General features: G+C 39.4%; 1 protein-coding gene across 1 annotated transcript in view; it reads left to right on the top strand.

Moving 5' to 3' along the window:
• KCNC2 (potassium voltage-gated channel subfamily C member 2) overlaps positions 1 to 20,366 on the top strand; it is a 144,681-nt gene extending 124,315 nt beyond the window's left edge. Inside the window, exon 4 of the mRNA XM_036400379.2 lies at positions 19,948 to 20,366. Within this exon, the coding sequence (XP_036256272.1) occupies positions 19,948 to 20,099 (152 nt within the window). The 3' untranslated portion in view covers positions 20,100 to 20,366. The remainder of the gene's footprint in view (positions 1 to 19,947) is intronic.
• Positions 20,367 to 21,701: the final 1,335 nt, after the last annotated feature.

Raw genomic sequence — 21,701 nt, 5'->3', positions numbered from 1 at the left:
GGTTCTCTTGCATCAAACTCCACCTGTGTGCCCAGGTACCATAACCATGAGCTCTTTTAGCACGGGGAGAAGCCAAGCCACCGCCTGTCTGGGCTGAGGTTTGCACAAGAGCCACAAGGCAAGGAGAGCCACAATCGCTGTGATGGTCACTGCATAGGAGAACTGCCCTGGCCAGAAGGGCTGCTTTGCACTTGGGGTCTGCAGGGCCTTCTCACACCCTTCCTTCATATTGTAGACATGGACAAAGATCTTCACTCGTACTCACACCCCCTTTTGCACAGCATTTATTTATGACAGTCTTTTTATCCAGCTGCTGACCTTTTTGCTGTGTTTGCTGAACACATACATAAGCTGTAGCAATTTATCTGGAAGAGGAAATCCCAAGTTTGCTAGGGTGAAAAGAAGTATTTACAAAGGCTAAGTAGAAGGTGAGGAGGAAGTTCGGGGTGTTTCTTGTATAGCCTATATTTGTAACCAACTTGCATATATGTTTGGAGAATGTACTAAGTGAAGTCTAAATTGGAGTAGCTACAAAGTAAATCTTCCCCTTCGTTGCTCTTCAAACATTCCTCATGCTTATGAGGTCATAGCAAAAATATTTGTGACAAGATGAAATATGACAGATTACTTCTCTGGTTTACCAAAATTTCAAGTCATGCTGTGAAGTGACTGGTTAAAATGACTCTGCATTTTAACCCCAGCAGAAACTTGGGCAGGGTTTCCTGATTAAGTTCTTGAAATATGTGTTGCAGACCTGTTTTCCTATATGGCAGGGCATAAGAGAGTTTGCAATTCTTATTTTGGACTTATAACACTAATTTTTGTATTACTTTTCATCTTACTGTTAAACTAGTTCTTGTAGCCAACCATTCATTTTATGTGTCCTCATTTCCTCAGTAAGTTTTATTTAGCCTGGATCTAAAATCAAAATACTATTTATACATAGATAATAATTGTGTTCTCACAATAATGAAGTTCAAATAGCTACAGCTGTTTTTTAGTCCGTGTACTTCATCAGCCTCAAAAGTTACATTTTATTGCTATTTATTAGAAAAAGTGCTTCCCATTACTGAAGGATATAATTATATTCAATTTTAACAAAATTTAACTAGGAATTTTCAAAGTCCATCATATATGTTCCTTTCAGAAAAAAAAAAAAAAACATGAAAAAAACCCATAAAAAGAAACAAATTAACAAAACTAAATCAAACCCAAAACAAGTCATCAAGCTTAAACATTTAAAACTCAGCAAGTAAAACAGTCTTTAATCATGAACTAAATAATGCTAGAAGGAGAATAGCCCCTTATCAAGATGCTCCTTAGAAGCAATGGAGAGACACAAGCACCTCCTATTCATGCCATCCCTAAGAAAGGAATTGAAAGCTAAATGGGATGACTTGCTTTCAGATGTCATATTACTGAATTTAAAGAACAGAAATGTGTACATTAGACCAGATGTCTGACTTTAAGATGGTGACAGCTAGGTGTCCAACCTTATCAACCATCATTATCATTAATTACATTCATGGAAAACACTTCAAAACAGTCAGACACTGCTTATGGCAGCAGTGCTGAAGACATGCAGGTAATGGCAAAGAATCTCCCATGCCCACTATATGCAACTGTTTGGGTGCCTATCTATCTCTGCTGGTGGGCTCTGTATGCCTTTCAGTGTCTCATTTTCAGCTTTTACAGAGTATTACTAGAGTCAAATGTCACTTGCCCTGATACACTGGGAAATCAGTCTTACCCAGCTGATTGAAAATAATATAAATACCTAAAGATGTGTTAAATGTTTTCTAATAAACTGTTTTTGAATCATCCCATCAATGACTGTTCAGAACTAGAAGAGAAAGATATTTTTCTTATAGCAGAAGCAGTTTTCTTGTCCAGCACTGAAGTGTATCTTGGAACAGGACATTGTTCAGCACAGATTCAGATGCAAAACTTTCCTCTGCTTTCTTTATCAGCATTCAGAAATGCAGCCTTGTTCACTACCATATAGTTATTATGGTACACTACAGAGTATTTAACTGGGATCTCATTAACTGGAGGATCATATGTAACCACATTATTTTCACAAACAAGCTGCCCTCTGAATTTTGTTTTCTGTATCCTTCCTCAGCCTAATGGCAGGGAGGTCAGTATCTGGATAAACAAACCTTAGGCAAATTCTGGTATCCTGCTTTTATTTCTTTGCATGCTTTCATGCTTCTCTTTGGGCTTACAGCTGCACCAACACAGCAAGGGGAAGAGGTGCTTTCTGAGCCTGGCACACACTGGCTGCTTGTTCCAGTCTCCCTGATGGCACTTCTTGTGCCTGCAGTGCCATCTGTGGCCATGTGAGCACTTGTCAATCATTTCTGTGAAGTCTGGTGGCCTGACCTGGCCTCTGAGATGTCTGACTTTGCTAAAGCAGTGATCACATATCTTTTCTACTGCTTATTCTCCTCCTGGAATAAAACACATGGTACAGAGAAGTAATGACATCTGGAGTCATTGCCCATTGCTACATGAAGGAATGTCTAAGCCCTGGGGTTAACTTAGCCAGGTATTCAGAATTCATTAATCAGAATCCAAACCATTTGAATGATGTCTTAAAAATGAGGACTTAAAAATAATAAATGTGCTAATTCTTCCCTATTATGCACCTGTGGATTTTCCAGTCTTTCTTTGCAGCTAGGTATTAAATGGACAGAGGGGTAGGTATTAAATAGACAGTGTGTTTAGGCTATGATTTCAGAAGAGGAAGTTACCAGAAAACACCCAAAATATTAAGACATTGTACTACAATGCAACCAAGAGAGAAGATCTCTATATTTATCCATCTATTTCAGTTAATAAGTAGTTATTGATGATATAACAGACTCTTTTAGACTGAGCTGAAGTGTGTTTTCTTACAATATGAGTTTGGATGCCTGAAAAAAATCATTTTCTCACACCTTTTATATTCCAGTCAGGAAAACTCAGCAGGGTTGTATGTATTTTTCCTGTAGTTCATTAAGTTCCAGCATTATCTGCAAATATTTATCTGTTGGTTGCCTTGTCTTTTATTGAAGATGCTTCTGAAAGATGCTTTGGTGAAATTAGTCTTTTCTTCAAGATCTAAAATCTCGAGATTGTGAAAGAACATTTCTTGGTAAGTCCATCTTTTCCCAAAAAGATTTGAGCAGTTTGTCTCACACTGTGTACTTGCTCTAAGTGCAAGAGTGTCACTGTGCCAGGGCTCAGCTTCTATCTTCTTTCTCTCTTCTGAAACCCATGTATCCAACCAGAGTGCTCTCCAGCAAGTGAGCTGTCTTCACGGCCAACATCAAAATTATTTGTAACAACATAAGAGCTTTCTGATATGTCTCATCTGTCAGAAACAAGATGAGTGACAACCACAGCAGTAGTCACTAGAGGAATCACTCCAAAAGCCATCACTGAATCTGCTTTAAACTCACACATATATATACACACACAAAGTATTGTGTGTAATACTAATCATGATATTTAAGTTAATGTTTTTCTTATGTTCATAACTGAATAGTCTTTCTTATAAGTACAAATTCCTTTCTTACTCCTTTAGCTCAAAACACTTCTGTACCGCCACATGTGAGAAGATTTTCACTGGATTGTACAAAGGCATCTTCATAAGGTTGGTCTTGGCTGTGGTGCAAAAGACCAAGCTGTAGGCACAGAATTTTTAAATGCAGTGTAGGCCTAACACAAATGATATATATATATTTTTTTTTTCTGGGTGACATGTGGACTGGTGAAACTGAGAACCAATGAGGTTTTCCTCAATCTGAGGTATAGTGAATTCCTACAGTGTTCCAGGTTTATCAGTATGCAAGCAGAGGAATAGATGGCTGTAGTGGGTTGACCCTGGCTGGATGCCAGGCACCCACCAGAGCCACTCTTGCCCTGTCCTCTGCAGCTCAGCAAGGAAGAGAAAATAGGATGGATTAAGGGTTCATAGATTGAGATGGGGCCAGGAGAGGTCACTCATCAAGTACAGTCATGGGCAAAACAGGCTTGAATTAGAGATACAAACTGAATTTATTGCTAACAAAATCCGAGCAGGATAATGAGAAGTAAAAAAAAACCAACACTTTCCCCCTGCCTGTCCCTCCTTCCCAGCTCTACCTCCTTCCCCAGTGGCACAGGGAGAAGGGAATGGGGGTTATGACCTGCTGTTTTTCCTGCTGCTCAGAGAGGAGTCATTGCCCTGTTCCACTGTGGGTATCTCCCGTGGAAGACAATTCTCTGTGTACAGCTGAAACAGGAGTCCATCTCATGGGCAGCAGTCCTCCCCAGACTGCAGCAGTGTGGGTCAGGCTTCCAGAGGGTGCAGTTCTGCAAGGAAAGGCTTCTCCAGCTAAGGATCGTCTCTCCATGGGCCTCCCACAGGGTCACAGCCTCCTCTCAGGCATCCACCTGCTCTGGTGTGGGTCTCCTCCATGGGCTGCAGGTGGATCTCTGCATTCCTGTGGATCTCCATGGGCTGCATGGGCACAGCTGCCTCACCATGGACTGCACCATGGGCTGCAGAGGAATCCCAGCTCTGGTGCCTGGAGCACCTCCTGCCCCTCCTTCTCCACTGACCTTGGTGTCTGCAGAGTTGTTCCTCTCACATGTTCTCAGCCTGCTCTTCTCTAGCCACAACTACAACTGTGCAATAACTTTCTTCTTTCTTCTTAAATCTGTTATCACAGAAGTGTTATCACCATATCTAATTGGTTCAATCATGACCAGTGGCACATCTGTCTTTGGAGCTGCCAGGGATGGGCTCTGCTGGACACAGAAGAACCTTCTGGTAGCTTCTCACTGAAGCCACCATTGTAGCCCACGTGCTACCAAAACTTGGCCATGCAAACCCAATCCAATGGCATAAAATAGGCTGCAGATATTATTGTAATACTAATTGCAATATCCTAAAACAAATTTAAAAGGTTAGTCTATATACTTAATCCATTTGAGGAAAATAATAAACTAACATGTCCTTCCTGATGGTGACTTGAAGGCTAAGACTCTTAACACAAGGCTGATGTCTGGTGTTCACATACATCAATCAAATTAATTTAATTGCAACTATTCTGAAAGGATTTTTCAATTATAGCCTACATATTTTGATCTCATCAGGTCGTGAGTCGGCTTCTGTTATGGTGCTGTATTTTTTTCACTATTTTCGTTTCACCCTTGGCTCATTTGTATGACAAGCTGGAAATGTGCATTCCACAGTGAGTGACAGCACTTGTCTTAATGGATGGAAATTGACTGCAGGCCACCCTTGCAAAATAGCACATACGAACACTACTGTATTTTTGGGGAATAAAATACTCTCTAGTGTTGAAACAAATGGCAAAAGCAACTCTTAAAGTAAAGCCACAGGCTGTAGGGCTTCTAAAGGCAAATGCTTGTTTTGGATCCTAGGTGATGAGCAGAACTGAGGAAGGAGCAACTTAGTCAGATCACCCAACATTTTTTTTCCTTTTTTTCCTCTTGAGCCAACTATATTTTCTGATTTTTCTCTTTAGACTGCTCAAGGTTGGTATAGTCCTCAGAAGGCGGATCAGAGAGAACTCTCCATTTGGATTCATCTTGGACTATGTTGAGAGACTTCTGTCCTTGATTGAGAATTGAAGTTGTCTACAGAAAGTCTTGAACCTTCCCAAACCATCCACAAGCCAGGAAAATAGACCTGCAGGGTGCCTGCTCTTTTAAATAGGCAGTAAAAGTGAATGAGTAATTTCTAGCACATTTTTTTTTAATCTGTCTGTTTTTTCCCATTCAAAGCAAGAATACTCTGCTTTTGTAATAGGGGATATCAATGTTCAGCCAGTCCTCAAAAGCATATCTGGTTTAGTACTTGGAGTTGGTGTTGGCAAGAGAACCTCCAAAATGGCCTACATGGCCATCTCAGTCAAAATGTTTTAACCAAAGTAAAGCCTCACAAATTCCAAACCCTCGATTCAGATGTTGTAGGTGCCCAATCTGGTGGAATGTTGCACTTAATATAACCAGCAGCGTTGTCAGACTCTGACTATTCTGAGGGTAAATACTTCAAAATAGAAAACTTAAGGTAAAATAAGGCAATTCAACACAACATTGACAATTTACTTTACTACTCAGCAACCTGGCCATTGGCAATAAAAAAAAATCATATCATTAAATTAGATTTGACATGCATCTTTTGATATTTTGAAACATGTTCATAAATATTTTACCTTTCCAAAAAGAGAAGAGTGAACAAAATTACATCACCTCTATGCAGGCAGACCATATTAAGCATTCAATTTCTTACCAAGATAGGAGCTCACTTTTTTTTAACCTAAACTAGATGATCCTAGAGTAAATTGGGAAAATATTTTCTTTGGAATAATGGAATAAAATTATGGAATAAATAATGGATTGGTATAAAATTATTTTGATCTAATGAAGAAATGTCATTTAATTGCTTGATCTAGGCTTTTTCCCTCTATCATGTTAGATATGTTGTCCTAAATGTAATTAATTTTAACTGAAATAAAATGCTTTGATTTGTAATGTTCTTAATTGAACTTGCCAGGTAACCAAGCTTTTGAAACCATATAAAGTAACCCATGAATTAAACAATAATTGCCATGGAAGTCGTTGGTATTGCTCATTAGAATTCTACTGCCAAAAATCTTTGGTTGGTTAACTTTAAGTGGTTTTAAGTACATAAAATGCAATGAGAAAAAAATTGTGATGTCTCATTGAAGATAATGTTACTAAAAGCTTTAGGTTTAGTGCTTTTATTTAAAGGAAGGAGGCAATCAAGTACTGCTGAAGTGTCTGAAGCAGGTTGCTGGGACCAGTTTACAAAACCCAAGCTGCATTGCCAAGGAAGAGCTACTTAAATTTGTATATGTGATTTGTCTATACTTCCTAAATGTTCATGAATCTATTTGAATTGCAAGTTTCTCCCTATAAATACAATACAAAAAAACCCCTTAGTTGATGCATGCAGTATTTATTTGCAGTACTAGAACAGAGTTAAAAGTGCAAGAGGAAGGCTGTTGTGAAGGATTTATTGCTTTTTTTCTGTCTTCTGTGAGTGAATTAAATCAATCTGTAGTGTCAGCTTTCCTTAAAGATAGCCAGGACTGTCTGAGTATTAATGAAGCACCAGCTGTGATGGATGCACTCAACCCCTTGACCAAACCTGCAGTATTTTGGTACAAGCTCCAAAGGAGGTAAAGCCATGTTCTGTAGCTGGGCCAAGAACCTCTCTAGGAAACCCACAAAGTCGAGTAACACAAAGTGGGCATTGAAGACTTTTGCAGCTTTGGTCTCTGTGTAAATCATTCTAGCTTGATTATGATTTTCATTTGTATGTTTCTTCCATGTAGCAGGTAATGGAGTGAACCTTGCCATCAGAGTTTGTTAAATCATGCTTTTGCAGCATGATCTTAAAAAGACTTTTGCTAATCTCTTTGAAAGGGATTCTTTCAGTGATCTAAGATCACTCACCCAATACAATTTGACATAGTCACCAGGATCCCAAATCAGTACTCATGACACCAGCAGACATGGGCAATATAAATGAGGATGAGAAGGAAAATTCGAATTTGCAAGGCAGATCGATGCAACACTGCATGTTGCATTTCTACATTTCTACACTGTTGTTCCTGCTCCTGGAAATTAAGGTCACCATCTAACATGCCCCAATAGTAATTGTTCTGGAGGACTTCAGAGGGAAGCTGTTTGATTCCAGTCATATTTTCTAACTGTGAATTAAGTGCTTTCTTCTCCCAGAAGTATCAAACATCAGAACAGATTAAAAGTTTGTTTTGATATTCCTGTTCTTCTGCAAGCAACCTGGAAAATTATGGTGTTTTACTTCGAGACCTCAAGCTGAGGCAGCAGCACCAGGGAGCTGGTGGACCAGAGCCCAGACTGGTAAGCTAAAACTGCAGTCATACTGCAAACCATGGCCCCACTTCTTTCTATTTCAAACCTCTGCCATAATAGTTAATACCCTTGTCAAAATTATTAACTCCTTCAGATATTCATACCTGCCTCCCCTAGCTCTCTTCCCTTCAAGTCTGGAAGCTTTTCAGTCAGACAATTCTATTTTTTAAAAATAAAATGTTAAGGGAAAAATTTTTTTTAATTCCCAAAAATAGCACTCTTGCTATTATGAAATATGATGGGATTTGGGCAAAGCTACTCAGTTGTCAGTTGTTTGTCATTCTGGAGTGGTCTTGTCTTTGTAGCTCATTACTGGGCTCTCTCCAGTCGGTCCATGTTTCTTGTGTACTGAGAAGCCAGGAACAGGACTGAGAACTCTAGGTTTGGCCTCACCAGCACTGTGTAGGAGGGAGCAATCACCTCTCTCAGCCTGCTAGCAGCACTTCTGCTAATGAAGTCCAAGACACTCTCAATCACCTTTTCAGAAACAGCAGGCTGCTGGCTCATGTTCAGCTTGGTGTGCACTGTGACCCCCAGGTCCTTTACAGCAAAGCTGCTTTCCATCTGGGTGATAAGAAGCACATTTTGCAGAAACATAAATACTTCCTTAGCAAAGTACGTGGCTAGGTTATATTATTTCAGGGGAAAATGCTAACAGCCCACCGATGTCTTCTCTCAGTGTTAGTGCCCTCCTGGAAAGATAACCTTGCAGATGTCTGTGACAGCAGGGCAGAGTGCCATGAAGAGCTATTTCAGGTCTCTGTGCAATACATTCCCATGAAAATAGCAATAACAAAAACTTTTCCTGCTGGTTAATTGTTACAGCCTTTTCCTGCTGTGTGAGTTTCTTCTGGCCTGTTCTTTGCTCAGTAGCAGCCTTAGATCATGCTGAACACAGGTTTGCTTTTCCTTTAAGCTCATGATGGCTTTAAATATAATCTGCCTCCTTAGTAGAAACCCTATGCTTTTTCACCAAGCTGCATAATCTCACTTTTGCTATACCTCATGGTTACACTCTGTGTAGCTCATAGAAATGAATACTATTTTGCTTTAGATTCCTTTGAAGATGTTAGAATTATCAAAGCCCTTCAAAAGTACCATAGACATATTTTTGTAAATTATTAGGTATATTTAAGCCTTCCATCATCATGTTAACCTGCTCGTATTAGTCAAAACAGAAAAGGAAGTAAAGGCCTTTTTTGCAGTTGTTACTCAGCTGACACCCAGCACTTGGATTCTCCTCCTGACTGTATCTCCTCTTACCAGGTCTTCAGAGTAAGGGGTTTTTTCATTATGCCTTCAAACTGCTCATATTGTTGGCATCTAACAAACAAGACCAACAGCCACATATTTAAAAATATTTTACCCCTTGGCCTGTGTTTCCAGGATATGCCTCTAAATTCTCACATGGCATCTATACTGCGAAATTATTTTCAAAGGGGGGCAGTCATTGCTGCCTCATTCTTGTGCAACACTGATATTCTGTTCTGCCTGCCTCACTGCTTACTATTGAAATATATAGTGTTTACAAATATCAAAAAAGTAAAATCCTTACATAAGAATGAGAAGGCCATTCAGTGAGAACCAAAAAGAAAAAAGGAAAGTTGAAAGATTTAACTGCATGCGGGTTCAAAGGAAAAATACTGGATCCTATGCCTCATCTTCTAAAAAGAGCTACAATTTTTGCCACCTTATTTAAATTGTATTTTGGAAAAATTATTTGAGAAAAATCACTTTAAGCTGCTTGAATGTGTTTTTCAATCATACAGACAATTTCTAAGTCCTTTTGCTCAAGCATCAGGCCTATGTTCAAAATAATGCCCCCAAACACATCTCTCTTGGAGATGAAATTCATGTATTTCTTGCCTTGCCCCCAAACAAATGCTTTTGCATGAGTCATTTATTGTGGAACTATTAACCCTCATTGAAATGCACATCTAAACTGACACTTAACCCTGATTTTTTTTAGCAGCACATGAGGGTGTGGGTGATACTTATTTGGATAGCACCTTGCAGCCTGGAGGCTTTAAAAGTGTTTTATTTACATAATGTCTCATTTATTTTTTAAGAATTACACTTTCCCCATCACTGCTGTGATCTTTTTTGGCATAGAAAATATCCAGCAGCTGTTTATCAGCCTACAGAAATGCTGTGTAATAAGAAGTAAAAAGAGATTGTGCATCTAACTGTAACCATGGAGTGAGTCAAGAGGGAGAACCATCACGAGAAAAGAAGGAAAAAAGCAGTCACTGGTCCAACTTTCATTTTTACAGTCCTGCAGGTCGCTGGTAGACAGAGAATCTGATGGGGAAAAAACCCATTCACTATGTTTCCACCCATGATTTGTACAGCCCTGCTGGTCACTGGCAGGCCCGGTGCACCAAGGCACAGGAACCATCCTGGGCACTGTGTAGGGAGCAGTATTTTACATAACCTGAGAAAACAAATGCATAAGCCAAGATTTTGAGAAATGACACATTCTTTGGCTGTGGAATAGAAGATATTTTTAAATGGAGTGGAGCCTGTATGTTTTTTTCAGAAGTGGGTACCTATGAGGGAATGAACACTAATTTCACCTCCTGGTGCACCCAGTATCAACCACAGGAGAGTCCAAGGAATAATTTGCAGGACAGGAATTGCACAAACCTTTAGAAATTTCACACCTTCTGAAATAGTTTTCAGGTTTTTTATTGTTTAAAATATTCTTCTTCACCTTTGATTAGTATAACAGCAGAGCAGAAACATCAAAACTTCATTAGCCAGAGTTGCTGTGTGATCTTAGAGTTTAAACATATTAGATTACTCAGATGCGTAGTGAGACAGATATTTATAGAGCAATAGGAAAAAACACTGCTGTATCTTACAGGTAGGAGAGTATTTGTGCATAGAGAAAAGTGAAAAAAAATTGGGCTGTGAAAATTGTAGCTCTTGCTAATTATAAGAGACAGAATTTATGAAGTGTGGTATTAAATCCTGGGGGGAATAACAGAAACTTTATCAAAAATAATACATTGTTCAACATACAGTATAAATAAACATGTTGAAAACCAGTTCATGGAAACTTCCCTTGACATACAGAGAAAAGTGAAAATTAACTGAGCAGACATTAGGATGTCAGGCTTTGTGGATTTGTCTCTTCAGAAGGAACATTTGGTAACAAGTACTTTGCCATTTATCATTATCAACTATAATTGAAATTGGGGCAACTCGACACTTTGTTCTGAGAGTGTGAAAGCTGTGTCATCAGGTATTGGGCTAACACAACAGAGGGCCTTAATATTCACTGACAAGAAAACTATGGAGTATTTAACACACTTCCTTATCAAAACTCTAGGTAGGTTATTAAATATGATGGTAGAATATCTGTGTAGAGGAAGAAAGAGCCTCAGCTACAGATTTGGTATCTTATTTAGTAGAGCATCCCTTGCAAAGGTCTTCCAGGTGGTCTTGTCACAGATACACACCAATAATTCTATTTTGGGATTCAAGCATTAGTCAGACATATTCAACTGATTACAAGAGAATGATAGAATATCTAAATTCTATAGCACCAAATCAATTTTGCTGTTACATGTAAAGACTAGTGATTAAGGTAAGACAGAGTTACTGTTGGTAAATTATTCTAGTTCTACAGGATGAGGTTTTTTTGTTTAGTGGTTTGAAGAGTGGCTGCTCTCATCTATCTTTCTTGTAGAAGGACATGATGGCTTGCTGTGAGCCTACAACCTGAAGAATACCAGCTCTTTAGCTGGCTTTCCATTTCTAATTTGGTTTCTACTAAATGCTTTTCGTCTTCACCTATCAGACTCTTCTGTTAATAACAACATTCAGATAAACTACGAAGACTGATATAGAACGAGAACTGCACATTAATTTCAGCATATGGTCTTGAAATTTAAGGATGACATATCTGAAAAAGAGGTCTTTAGTCATCTCAGTCACCAAGATCCCCTCTACAGACAAGGGAAAGAGTTCATACTTCAGAAAGGTCATGCCTTCCATCTAAAGACAGGGGGTTAAAGTACCTTTCAAGGTGCCTGACTCTCCTCCATCAGCTGTAGAGGAGATCAGATGACAAGCGTTCACTATGTGTCTGAGGTTTTGGTCACTAAAAATAAGATAATTCCCCAGCTGAAATGAGACAATTCCCATCTTTGGAGTCCAGAACTGCTCTTTATATGTTCTCTCCTGGTGAGAAGGAGAGTTTGGATAATTAGCTGTGCTGAGGGAGGGGATTAATGTCAACTAATACTGAAGAAAGGTGTGGCATCTGTGGTTTCCTCATTTCAAGATACAGAAACCTCCAAAGGATGAAATGAACAGAAAGATGGGGTGGATTTTTCTGTGACGATGTCATCCTTATCATAAAGAAAAATATCTTTTGTAGTCAAACCTCTAAATGGTGAAAGTTAAGTGAGCTGAATCTCATTAATATGACAGCTCAGACTGAAATGAGTCACTCTACTGGGTGTTAGTGTCAAAGTGGGGGGGCTGCAGAGGTGGCCTCTGTGAGGAGAGATCAGGGGCTACAGCCCATCCCTACAGACTCCAACAGACATCCTGGCAAAACATGGCCAAGCTGTTGGTTCCTCTGGAAAAACATGTCTAAAAATGGGCAGAACACCAAAGGGAGAGGAGGAAGGAGCAAAATTGTGAGAAAAAGCAGAGAGAACACAAAACATCATATGAGCAGGAGGAGGAGGAGATGCTCCAGGTGCCAGAGCAGATATCCCTTGCAGCCCGTGAAGGATCCATACTGCAGCAAAGGAAAAATATGAGAAGGAGGGAACAGAGAAAGCAAGTACTGTGTACTGACCAAAATAACCCAGCCCTGTGATGCAGGGCTGCAGCAATGGAGAGGAGGGTGGAGAGAACCTAAGTCTGAGAAAAGGGGACAGAAAAGTGGTTTTTAAATGTTTGCATTTTTGTTTTCCATTACTAGAATTACCAATTATATTTTGGGGTTTGGTGGTTTGTTTTTTGATTTTTTTTTTCTTGGAATATTTCAGTTAATTTTCCCAAAGTGGAGTCTGTTTTGACAGTAACTGGTAAGTGAACTCCCTGTCTTTTAACTTCTGAGATTTTTTGCTTCTTCTTATTTTCTCCCCCACATCACCAAGGGGGTGGTGTGAGCAAGCATCTGGTGGGTGCTTGGGTGTTAGCCAAGGCTAACCCACCAAAGAAACATTTACCTTTATTATTATAAATTAACTTCATGTGCCTTTTCTAGGGAAGAAAAATAAAAAAATAATTCAAGTGTAAAATGTTGCTTTGAAAAATACAGTAAAATTCCACATATGTTACCTAATACATGGGAGAGATATCTAAAATTCAGATAATGACAATATATTCTTTTCCCAGATATTTCATGAGGGAAGATTAGAATAGTCTATGAGAAGGTGAAACAGCTTTGGCAATATCAAAATATTTCCAGATGTATGTGCAGAATATGTGAAAACCTATGCTAATGTATGCACGAACTCAAGTGACTGTCAGATTTGCATTGTAAGATGAATAATTGAATTGGGAATGTATTTTACATTCAAAATTCTAGTTTTCTGATTTTTCACTTGCTCTGGAGTAACAGAAGAGCAACAGCCTTTTCAAAAACTGTAATAAATCAACTGGATTTTTTGGTTTCGATTTGGGGAGACAAAACATTTAATTTCTGATTTCATCTTTTCAAGAAATATTATAATAATTTTTACTTTAAAACAGCTTCTCAAAAATGTTAAAACTGGTCTTTTCTATATCATGGCATTTCTTTCCTAAATGAAAGGCTGTCAGTACTGACATGTATTAAAAACATGTCATGGTGAGTGTATATACCACTTCATCAGGAAAAAAGCTTCTGTTTAAAATATTCTGACTGACAGACCATTTATCTCAGGCCATCCTTTTAATCCTCTCTGCCATCGGGCAGAGCAGGTTTTCTGTTCAGAAACAAGATGCAGTGGCCTTCTTGGTTGTTGTCACAGAAGTCTCCTCCTCGGTAGTCATGATGGTTACATGGCAAAAGCTGTAACCTTCTCTCAGCTGTGCCTATTCCACTTTCTACTAGGACTCCCACCATACTGGCAGGGCTGCATTCCTTGTGAGTCTTCTTTATCCTTTTCTCACTGAGATTGAACAAAACCCCTTGTGCTGACTTTCTCTTGAGTGTTAACCATGGTATGATGTTTTGAGAACAGGAGCACCTTGCAGAGAGTGTTCACTGACCGCTGTCAGGTACAAAGAAGGTATTCAAAACAAGCTTTTGGGTGGCTCTTTTGCATTTTTGCCATGGCTTTTCATTCCTTGTTTTAGGCCAGGACCAACACAGCTATTCTGGAGTGCCTCAGCAAACATATGGTGTGTGTGCTGTTTCCATCATTAACCAGCCAGGCGGCAGGGAACAAGCGCCTGCTCGAAAACATTGTGGGAATGGGATTCCTGGTTCTGGGAGTGCAGGCGTCTGTGACTGAGGCTGTGGATATACCTCTCTGCCAGCTAATATCTGGACAGAGCCAGAAATTGTGCATTATAAGGCCTAAGTATAATTTTGACACACATCACCTGTTGATTCTCTTCACCACTGGTTATATTTTCTCTAGTTAGAGACATCTATTCACAGAAACAAGCACTCGTACTGGGCTTTTCCAACAGTGGTGCTGGTGTTACAGAGCTGACATGTTGTGTGCACCCTGCCAGCTTGTTGACAAAAAGAGAAAAAAATGTAATTTAATACAGATGTTTGAGTGCAAAAAGTATCAGCAACACTTCAGCCTTCTTCTTTCAGTCCTGTCAATCAAACATATCCTCTCCACCAGATAAGTTAACATGCCCTGAAAAAATGCCTGCTTTTGACAGGCATGTGTGATTTTTTTCTCTGTTTTTATTCTCTGTTCCTTTGGCCTATTCAAATGTCTATTAGTTCAGAAGACTACAGCCCTCCTCATTCACTCTAGTGATGAACTCAGATGAAGTTGCGGCCTCAACCCCAGGGCTTTAAAATCTTTGGGTGTAAATGAGTAATTTCAGCTGCACAGCAGATCCCTATGTACATCTGAAATCAGTTTTAAGTGTGAACATATCAGATAAATATTTTTGCATTTTTGAAAGTTTGATGTCAAACCATTAGTTTATAGACCCTTTTTAAAATGTATTTACAGTTGAAGAGATGTAGTCTTCACAACAAGTTCTGACCTCACCACTACCTTTTCCATTTTCCTGTCTTTTTGATAACTAACCGTGTCTATTTGTACCTATTTCACCTCCTAGCTTCTGTAAAACATCCCATTTAAAGCTGTAAATGAATCTGCCCTTGAATAGATATTATACTTTGGTGTCCTGAACAGGAAACCGATGTAGGAATGCACATTATGTGGACCAACAGCAGTTTAGCTTTTTTTCACCGAACCTTTTTTTTTTTGTTATTTCCATATAGATAATTTTTATTCTCTCATTCATATATTTTTAAAATAGGAAAAGAAATATGTCTGGAGACTACCTGATGCTGCTGTGAGTTTCTAGCTGGTGTGATTTCTCTAGTACTAATTTCTGAATTCAATATAGCTAGGCCCCCTGTCAGCAGGTAAATAACATCTTTATGAGACTTTCAATCCAGTTTCTAATTTATAATGTTTTTCAAGAAAGAAAGTGGCAAAGAGAGTCAGCTATATTTGACCTTGCTTATAGTGAATGCTTGTAACTATAGGGAATTTGAGATCATCCTGATGAGCAGGAAGATTTATTATCTGTTCAGTGAGAATTCCTAGGCTGAGCTTTCTCTGCCAATAAACCTTGATATTCATCTTGCCTAATTCTTTGTGAAATTAATGCAGAAAATTCTTAAGGCAAAAAAAGATCACTTGACTCACTGTAAGTTTATAATGAGTGATACAAGATGAAGTAATTTGAAGGGGGTAGAAACCATTCTGTTCTATGCTGTTTTTCCTGGATTCCATGACAAGGGAGGGAAGTAGAATGCTGGGCCCAGGATAGGTACATGGTTTTGGCAATGGCCAATGAAGTTTTCATTCTGCTTCAGACGGAGCTGTCCTGATGTGAAATTTTGTTTTGCAGCAATGTATTACAGCATGAACAACAGTGCTAAAAATATAGCCACTGTTAAAAATATAGACACTGTTGTGTGCAGAAGCCTCATTAGGACAAAATTTTGTTAGCTAAGTGTGTCTGGAGAGGAGTCCCAGAGACTCTCTGGACCCCACAGGACTGTCCAGAAAAAGGAACTATAAACCTGTCTTTAAAAAGATATACTTGAAAAAGAGAAATAGAAGACAGAGATGTAACTGTCACTGGAAACCATGGCAACAGGTGGGGAAATCTCAAAAGAGCAGAGAATGCAGGAGCATGTTTTAAGACTAAAATGTATTAATCTCTTCTCTATGAACTCCCTGTCATCTAGGGAACTTGTCCTTCTGCAGCCTGCAAATGTTCACATTATGGAATGTTTTGGAAACGTGTTAATTTACTTAAAAGATTTCAGATGTGTAATTATGAGGAGGTATCTACACGGAGTTACTGCACTGGGGTGAAGATATACAGATAGGGCAAATGAGCCCCAAATGTGCTTTACAAAGCTCCATCCTAATCAATCATAAGAATACCAGATGTGTCCCTGAAAGGGGAATACAGAATCCTCTAGGGTCAGGTAGGCTCTTCTATCAGTCAGCTGTGGGGAGCCTGTCCATGTGTGCATGCCAGGTTGGTGGGTGACAGGACCCATGGTCACCCAGTGTGTGCACACCTTTGTTTCTCTGCACTGCCCGTGACTCCAGTTGCAGTTGACAATGAGTGGAAACTTAAGTGCCTCCCTGAGATCTCTCAAGTTTAAGGAAATTGATTATTAATCATCCATTTAATTCTACTCATCTTCCTCATTATTATAGCAGGACAAAATTATCATGTTTTAATTTATGGAGCTGTGTGTAACATTTGTCAGTGTCTTGCTACTTTTACTCTCAGAAATATGACACCACAATCTTCTTTGCTGGTAATATTTTGAAACCATGTTACATATCAGAACTAAGCACAAAGTTTCTGTATTTTTAGTGGCATAAATGATCTCTCTTGGAATTTTTTGTATAAAGATGATAAGACATGTTTCTCAAAACATACAAACACCATAATCCTAGATCTCTGGTTTATATGCTTTTGGAAGATTTAACATGACACTGAAAACACAAGCATTTAAAAAAGAATGAAGCAAAGTCAATATATGCACTTGCACATAATTTTCTTTTTTTCCCCCTATATTACAGAAAACCTCCAGCATTATTAAGAAATTGTTTAACTTCTTAAAATGCTTCAAAATTATAGATTGATGGATGAAAAGTCCAAATATTTGTACAGAAAAAAATTCATTCAAAGAGTCTGAGAAATCATAGACATGAAATACAAAACAAAGAACATATTGCTGGTTTTCTTTTTTCTAGTAATATTCAAGTTGATAGATCATCCAAAGATTTTACCCAATTTAGGGGGGGCCAGAAAGTCATCAATATTCAAGAGATCATAAGTGTATTGTGGCATTTAAGCTTCCCTTTGGGTATTTTGTTCCTGATCCATGTAGATTCCTAAATATCTCAGTGACTCCATCCAGAAACCCGTGTTCATCCAAAAGAATAACTGATATCCTGATGCTGACCCATCATCATTCTAGAAGAATTGCTGTCCCCCAGATAATTTGAATGTATTCAGAATCAAGCAATGTAAAATTCATTGCAGTATGCATGCTTTCAGACAATTTACGATTAGAGAGAAGTATTAATGTGTTTTTATCTTTTTCATTTGTTTATTTGTTTCTTCTCACTGAAGAAATCTGACTGAAGGTTTTTGAACAGGTTGCCATTCTTGCTGACTGTAAATGTTTGTTCCTAGAGATTTTTGTCATGCTACTGTCTCCCACCAACCTTTCTTTCTTTACACAGTTATCCTGTCTTTTGTCTTTGTGCTGATGGCAGCAAAACATGTTTATCAAGTAAAATCCTTTCCCTTAACATTTAATTATCTTTGAATTTGTGTTGTGATCATCAATTGTTCCATTGACTGCCTCCTCTAAGACTGACTGAGAAAATGACATATCCCACTTGACAGCCTATTTTCCAAAAATAACAACATGAAAAAGCAAGAAAGGCTGGTCCTAAACTGTGTTAAGAAGTCCTGCTCAGCCTGCAGTTTAATAGAAATTCTGTCATGGGACATCTGGGAGCTCAGTTGAATGATATTTTTAAAACAGCAGGAGGCCAGTATTTTTTTCTGGTGAGTTTTGATGAAATAACAGGTAAAATATCGGCTCCTTTTGGAATAATTGGGAGGTTCACAGTAGAGATCAGTGCTAGCTTTTATTCAAGGGAAAACTCAATATTGAGTGTTATGCCTTGTGTCTTCAGGACATAGAACTGATCAATGCTGTGGATCACTCATGGTCACTTTTTAAAATTTTATTTTAGGAACTGGTCCGCCTCCATAATACTCACAACAAATTCTGAACCTAGACCATTAATCTGGTCTTCTCCTGGCTCACCTAAGTCAGGAGATTTGTTTGTCATCGTGGCAGCAGCACGTCCCAGTACCCGAGGTGTGTGGGTGCCAGCAGCAGTGTGTGTCAGCGGAGACCCCCCTCCAGGGAACAGCCCAGGGCACAGGCCCCACAGCCCTCCCAGCATTGCCAGGAGCCAAGGGCAGCAGGCTTCAGACAAGGGTTTCTGCCATCAGCATGCCGCAGGATTGCTGGTGAAACATACCCAGCATCTGACTAATTTATAAAACCCACTACAACTGGTCAGGTGACCAATCCAACGCCAAAAGAAAAACAACATTAAAAATTGGGAGAAAATTCCTAAAATAGAAAGTATGAGCACATGTCTGCATATAGCTCGACAGATGGCATCTCTTTAAACAGGGTTTGTCCATATGGCAAGCAAGTAGATTGAATCTGAATGCTGTATAGGATCCCAATGGAACAAAACCCAATTTTTTTTTAGTTGAAGAGTGTACGCTATATATCTCACTTATGCTTCAGATGACAACATAAGCAGTTTTATGCCATCAGCTTCTGGCTGTAGCTGCAAATAATCAGAGAGAGGGAAGAGATGAAGAAACATCAACTTAGCGCATTAGGAAACTCTCTGAGTGAGGGTTTGAATAAACATAAATGAAGAACAGGAAAAAAGAGACATTCAAACCCTAAAGAAGTTTACATAAACAGTTTAATAATTTAATACTTGGCTAAGAGAAGATGCCATTACTGGAGCTGCTCGACCACCCAGTCATTAGCACTGACAGACAGCAGAGTCCTGCAGTACCAAAAAGCCCATGTCAGTTCAGAAAGGCTGCTGAGGACATGAAGTTTCTCTAATACAGCAGGTGTGTGCCCAGGTAGAGGAGATTGCTGAATCACAATAAGAACATCCCTTGTCTATTGATCCCTCACAAGAGCTTTAGTATTCAGCTCACACACTGGTTGCTGCTCCTGAGCTGCTAACCCTTCTCGGCAGAGATACTCCAGGCACAGAGGAGAGGTTGTAGCCGAGGATGTATTACCTGCTGTGGCACAGGGATTACACTGCTTACACAGGAGGGAGCCTACCTGGCAGCCTTACAGTGCAGGAGAACTGGGAAGAAGCCAATTTTATCTAGGGAGAAAACATTAAATGTAGTTTCACCATCCATTTCAAACCAGAAAGTTTCCATTCCCTTTGAAAGGAAGCATAGCAAGGCTATGATGCTTGAAAACAAAGAAAGAGGATGTATCAATATGAAATATCTTTATTTTAATGGAATTTAATTGATGACAAGTTCAATCGATCTCACTTACTTGTTGGCATACAAAGTATTGAAAAATATTTCTCTTTTTTAAGAAAAAAAATAGAGGTCAGTTAAAATATTTCTTAGCTGAATAAACATGTGTCTGTACATTTGGTGAAAATGCAAATTAAATAGAAATAGTTTATATATTAAAGGTTCTGCAGTTATCTACATTTTCAATTCTGTTTAACAAATACTTATTGTCCTCTTTTACAGACAATATCATCTTTGGAACCAGGAAAAGAGAAAAGGTTGCATATGACATTAAGGAACTTCTCTGGGAGAAAATATGCCTGAACTCACCTGTAAAAAACCAAAACTGGCTGATGTCAAACTGTTGTGCTTTTACAGCTATACTTCATTACTGAATGAAGTAAGTAAGACTGGACTATCAAGAAATTGAGAACAGAACTTTATTTTCAGGCCTAAATTTTTCCTTTCAAATGAAACATGATATCTGAGCATATTTCTTGTTATTTGTAACCACCTTGTGCCTGCAGTAAAGCCTGAATACACAGATTGCAGCACCTGCATACTGTCTTGAAGACTTTGGAGGCATCTTGAGGGCAATAAGATGTCTATGCAAATTATGGTGGAAAACACTAATAAAAGCCTGTCTTCAAAACATCATTAAATTATTTCTGAGTCTCTTTTTTCTGAGTCCCGTACAAGGCTAGAATGCATGCAGTGAATGAGAATCCAGTCATTTACCATTTAGCTACCAAATCCCATAAAGTCTGATGAATTTCAGGTTCCACCTATCCCAATTTTTATGATTCTCCACAAGTATATAAGGCATAATTTTATATTCTTTAGAAAGAGACACTCAGAACAATTAAGAGGCTAGTGAAAGAGCTTGCCAAACCACTTTCAATCAATTACCAGCAGTCCTGGTTAAATGGATAAGTCCCAGTTGACTGGAAATTGGCAACTGTGATGCCCATCTACAAGAAGGGTCAGAAGAACAACCTGAGGAACTCCAGGCCTGTCAACCTGACCTCTGTACCAGGGAAGGTCATGGAGATGATAATTCTGAATGCCATTGTGTGGCATATGCAGGACAACCAGGAGATAAGGTCCAGTCTGTAAAAGGCAGGTCCTGCTTGTCCAACCTTATCTCTTTCTATGATAAAGTGACCTACTTATGAGATGAGAGAAAGGCTGTGGATGTTGTCTAACTAAACTTCATGAAGGCCTGACACTGTCTCCCACAATATTTTCCTGGAGAAACTGGAAGCCCAAGGCTTGGACATGTGTACCCTTTGCTGGGTGAAAAACTGTCAGGATGGCCAGGCCCAGAGTGGTAATGAATGCAACTAAATCCAGCTGAAGACCAGTCACCAGGAGGGTTCTCCAAGGCTCAGTACTGGGGGCAGTCCTATTTCATATCATATCTTTATCAACTACCTGGGTGAGGGGATTGAGGGCACCCTCAGTCAGTTTGCAGTGCAGACACTGTGCAGGAGTGTTCTTCTGATGGATGGTGGGAAGGGTCTGCAGAGGGATCTAGACAGGCTGGATTGATGGGCTTGTCCAGCCCAGGACCATTGTACGAGGGTCAGAAAGGTGAAGTGCCAGGTCCTGCACTCAGGTTGCAACAACCCCATGCAGCACTTCTGGCTGGGGACAGAGTGGCTGGAAAGCTGCCTGAGGGGAAAGGGACCTGGGGGTGCTGTTTCACAGCTGCATATGAGCTCGCAGTGTGCCCAGGTGGCCAAGAAAGCCAGTGGCATCCTGGCTTGTATCAAGAGTACTGTTGTCAGCAGGACCAGGACAGTGATTGTCCCTCTTTACTTGGCACTGGTGAGGCCACAACTCAAATCCTGTGTTCAAGTTTGGGCTCTTCACTTCAAAAAGCTCATTGAGGTGCTGGAGTGTGTCCAATGAAGAGCAATGAAGCTGGTGAAGAGTCTAGATCACTAATCTTTTTAGGAGAGTTGGAGGGAGATGAGGAGGCTTAGAAGAACTTC

This window comes from Molothrus ater, chromosome 5 (genome assembly GCF_012460135.2).
Source record: "Molothrus ater isolate BHLD 08-10-18 breed brown headed cowbird chromosome 5, BPBGC_Mater_1.1, whole genome shotgun sequence".
Lineage (NCBI taxonomy): Eukaryota > Metazoa > Chordata > Aves > Passeriformes > Icteridae > Molothrus > Molothrus ater.
The sequence above is the reverse complement of the archived record's forward strand: the minus strand, read 5'-3'. Positions and strand labels throughout refer to the sequence as shown.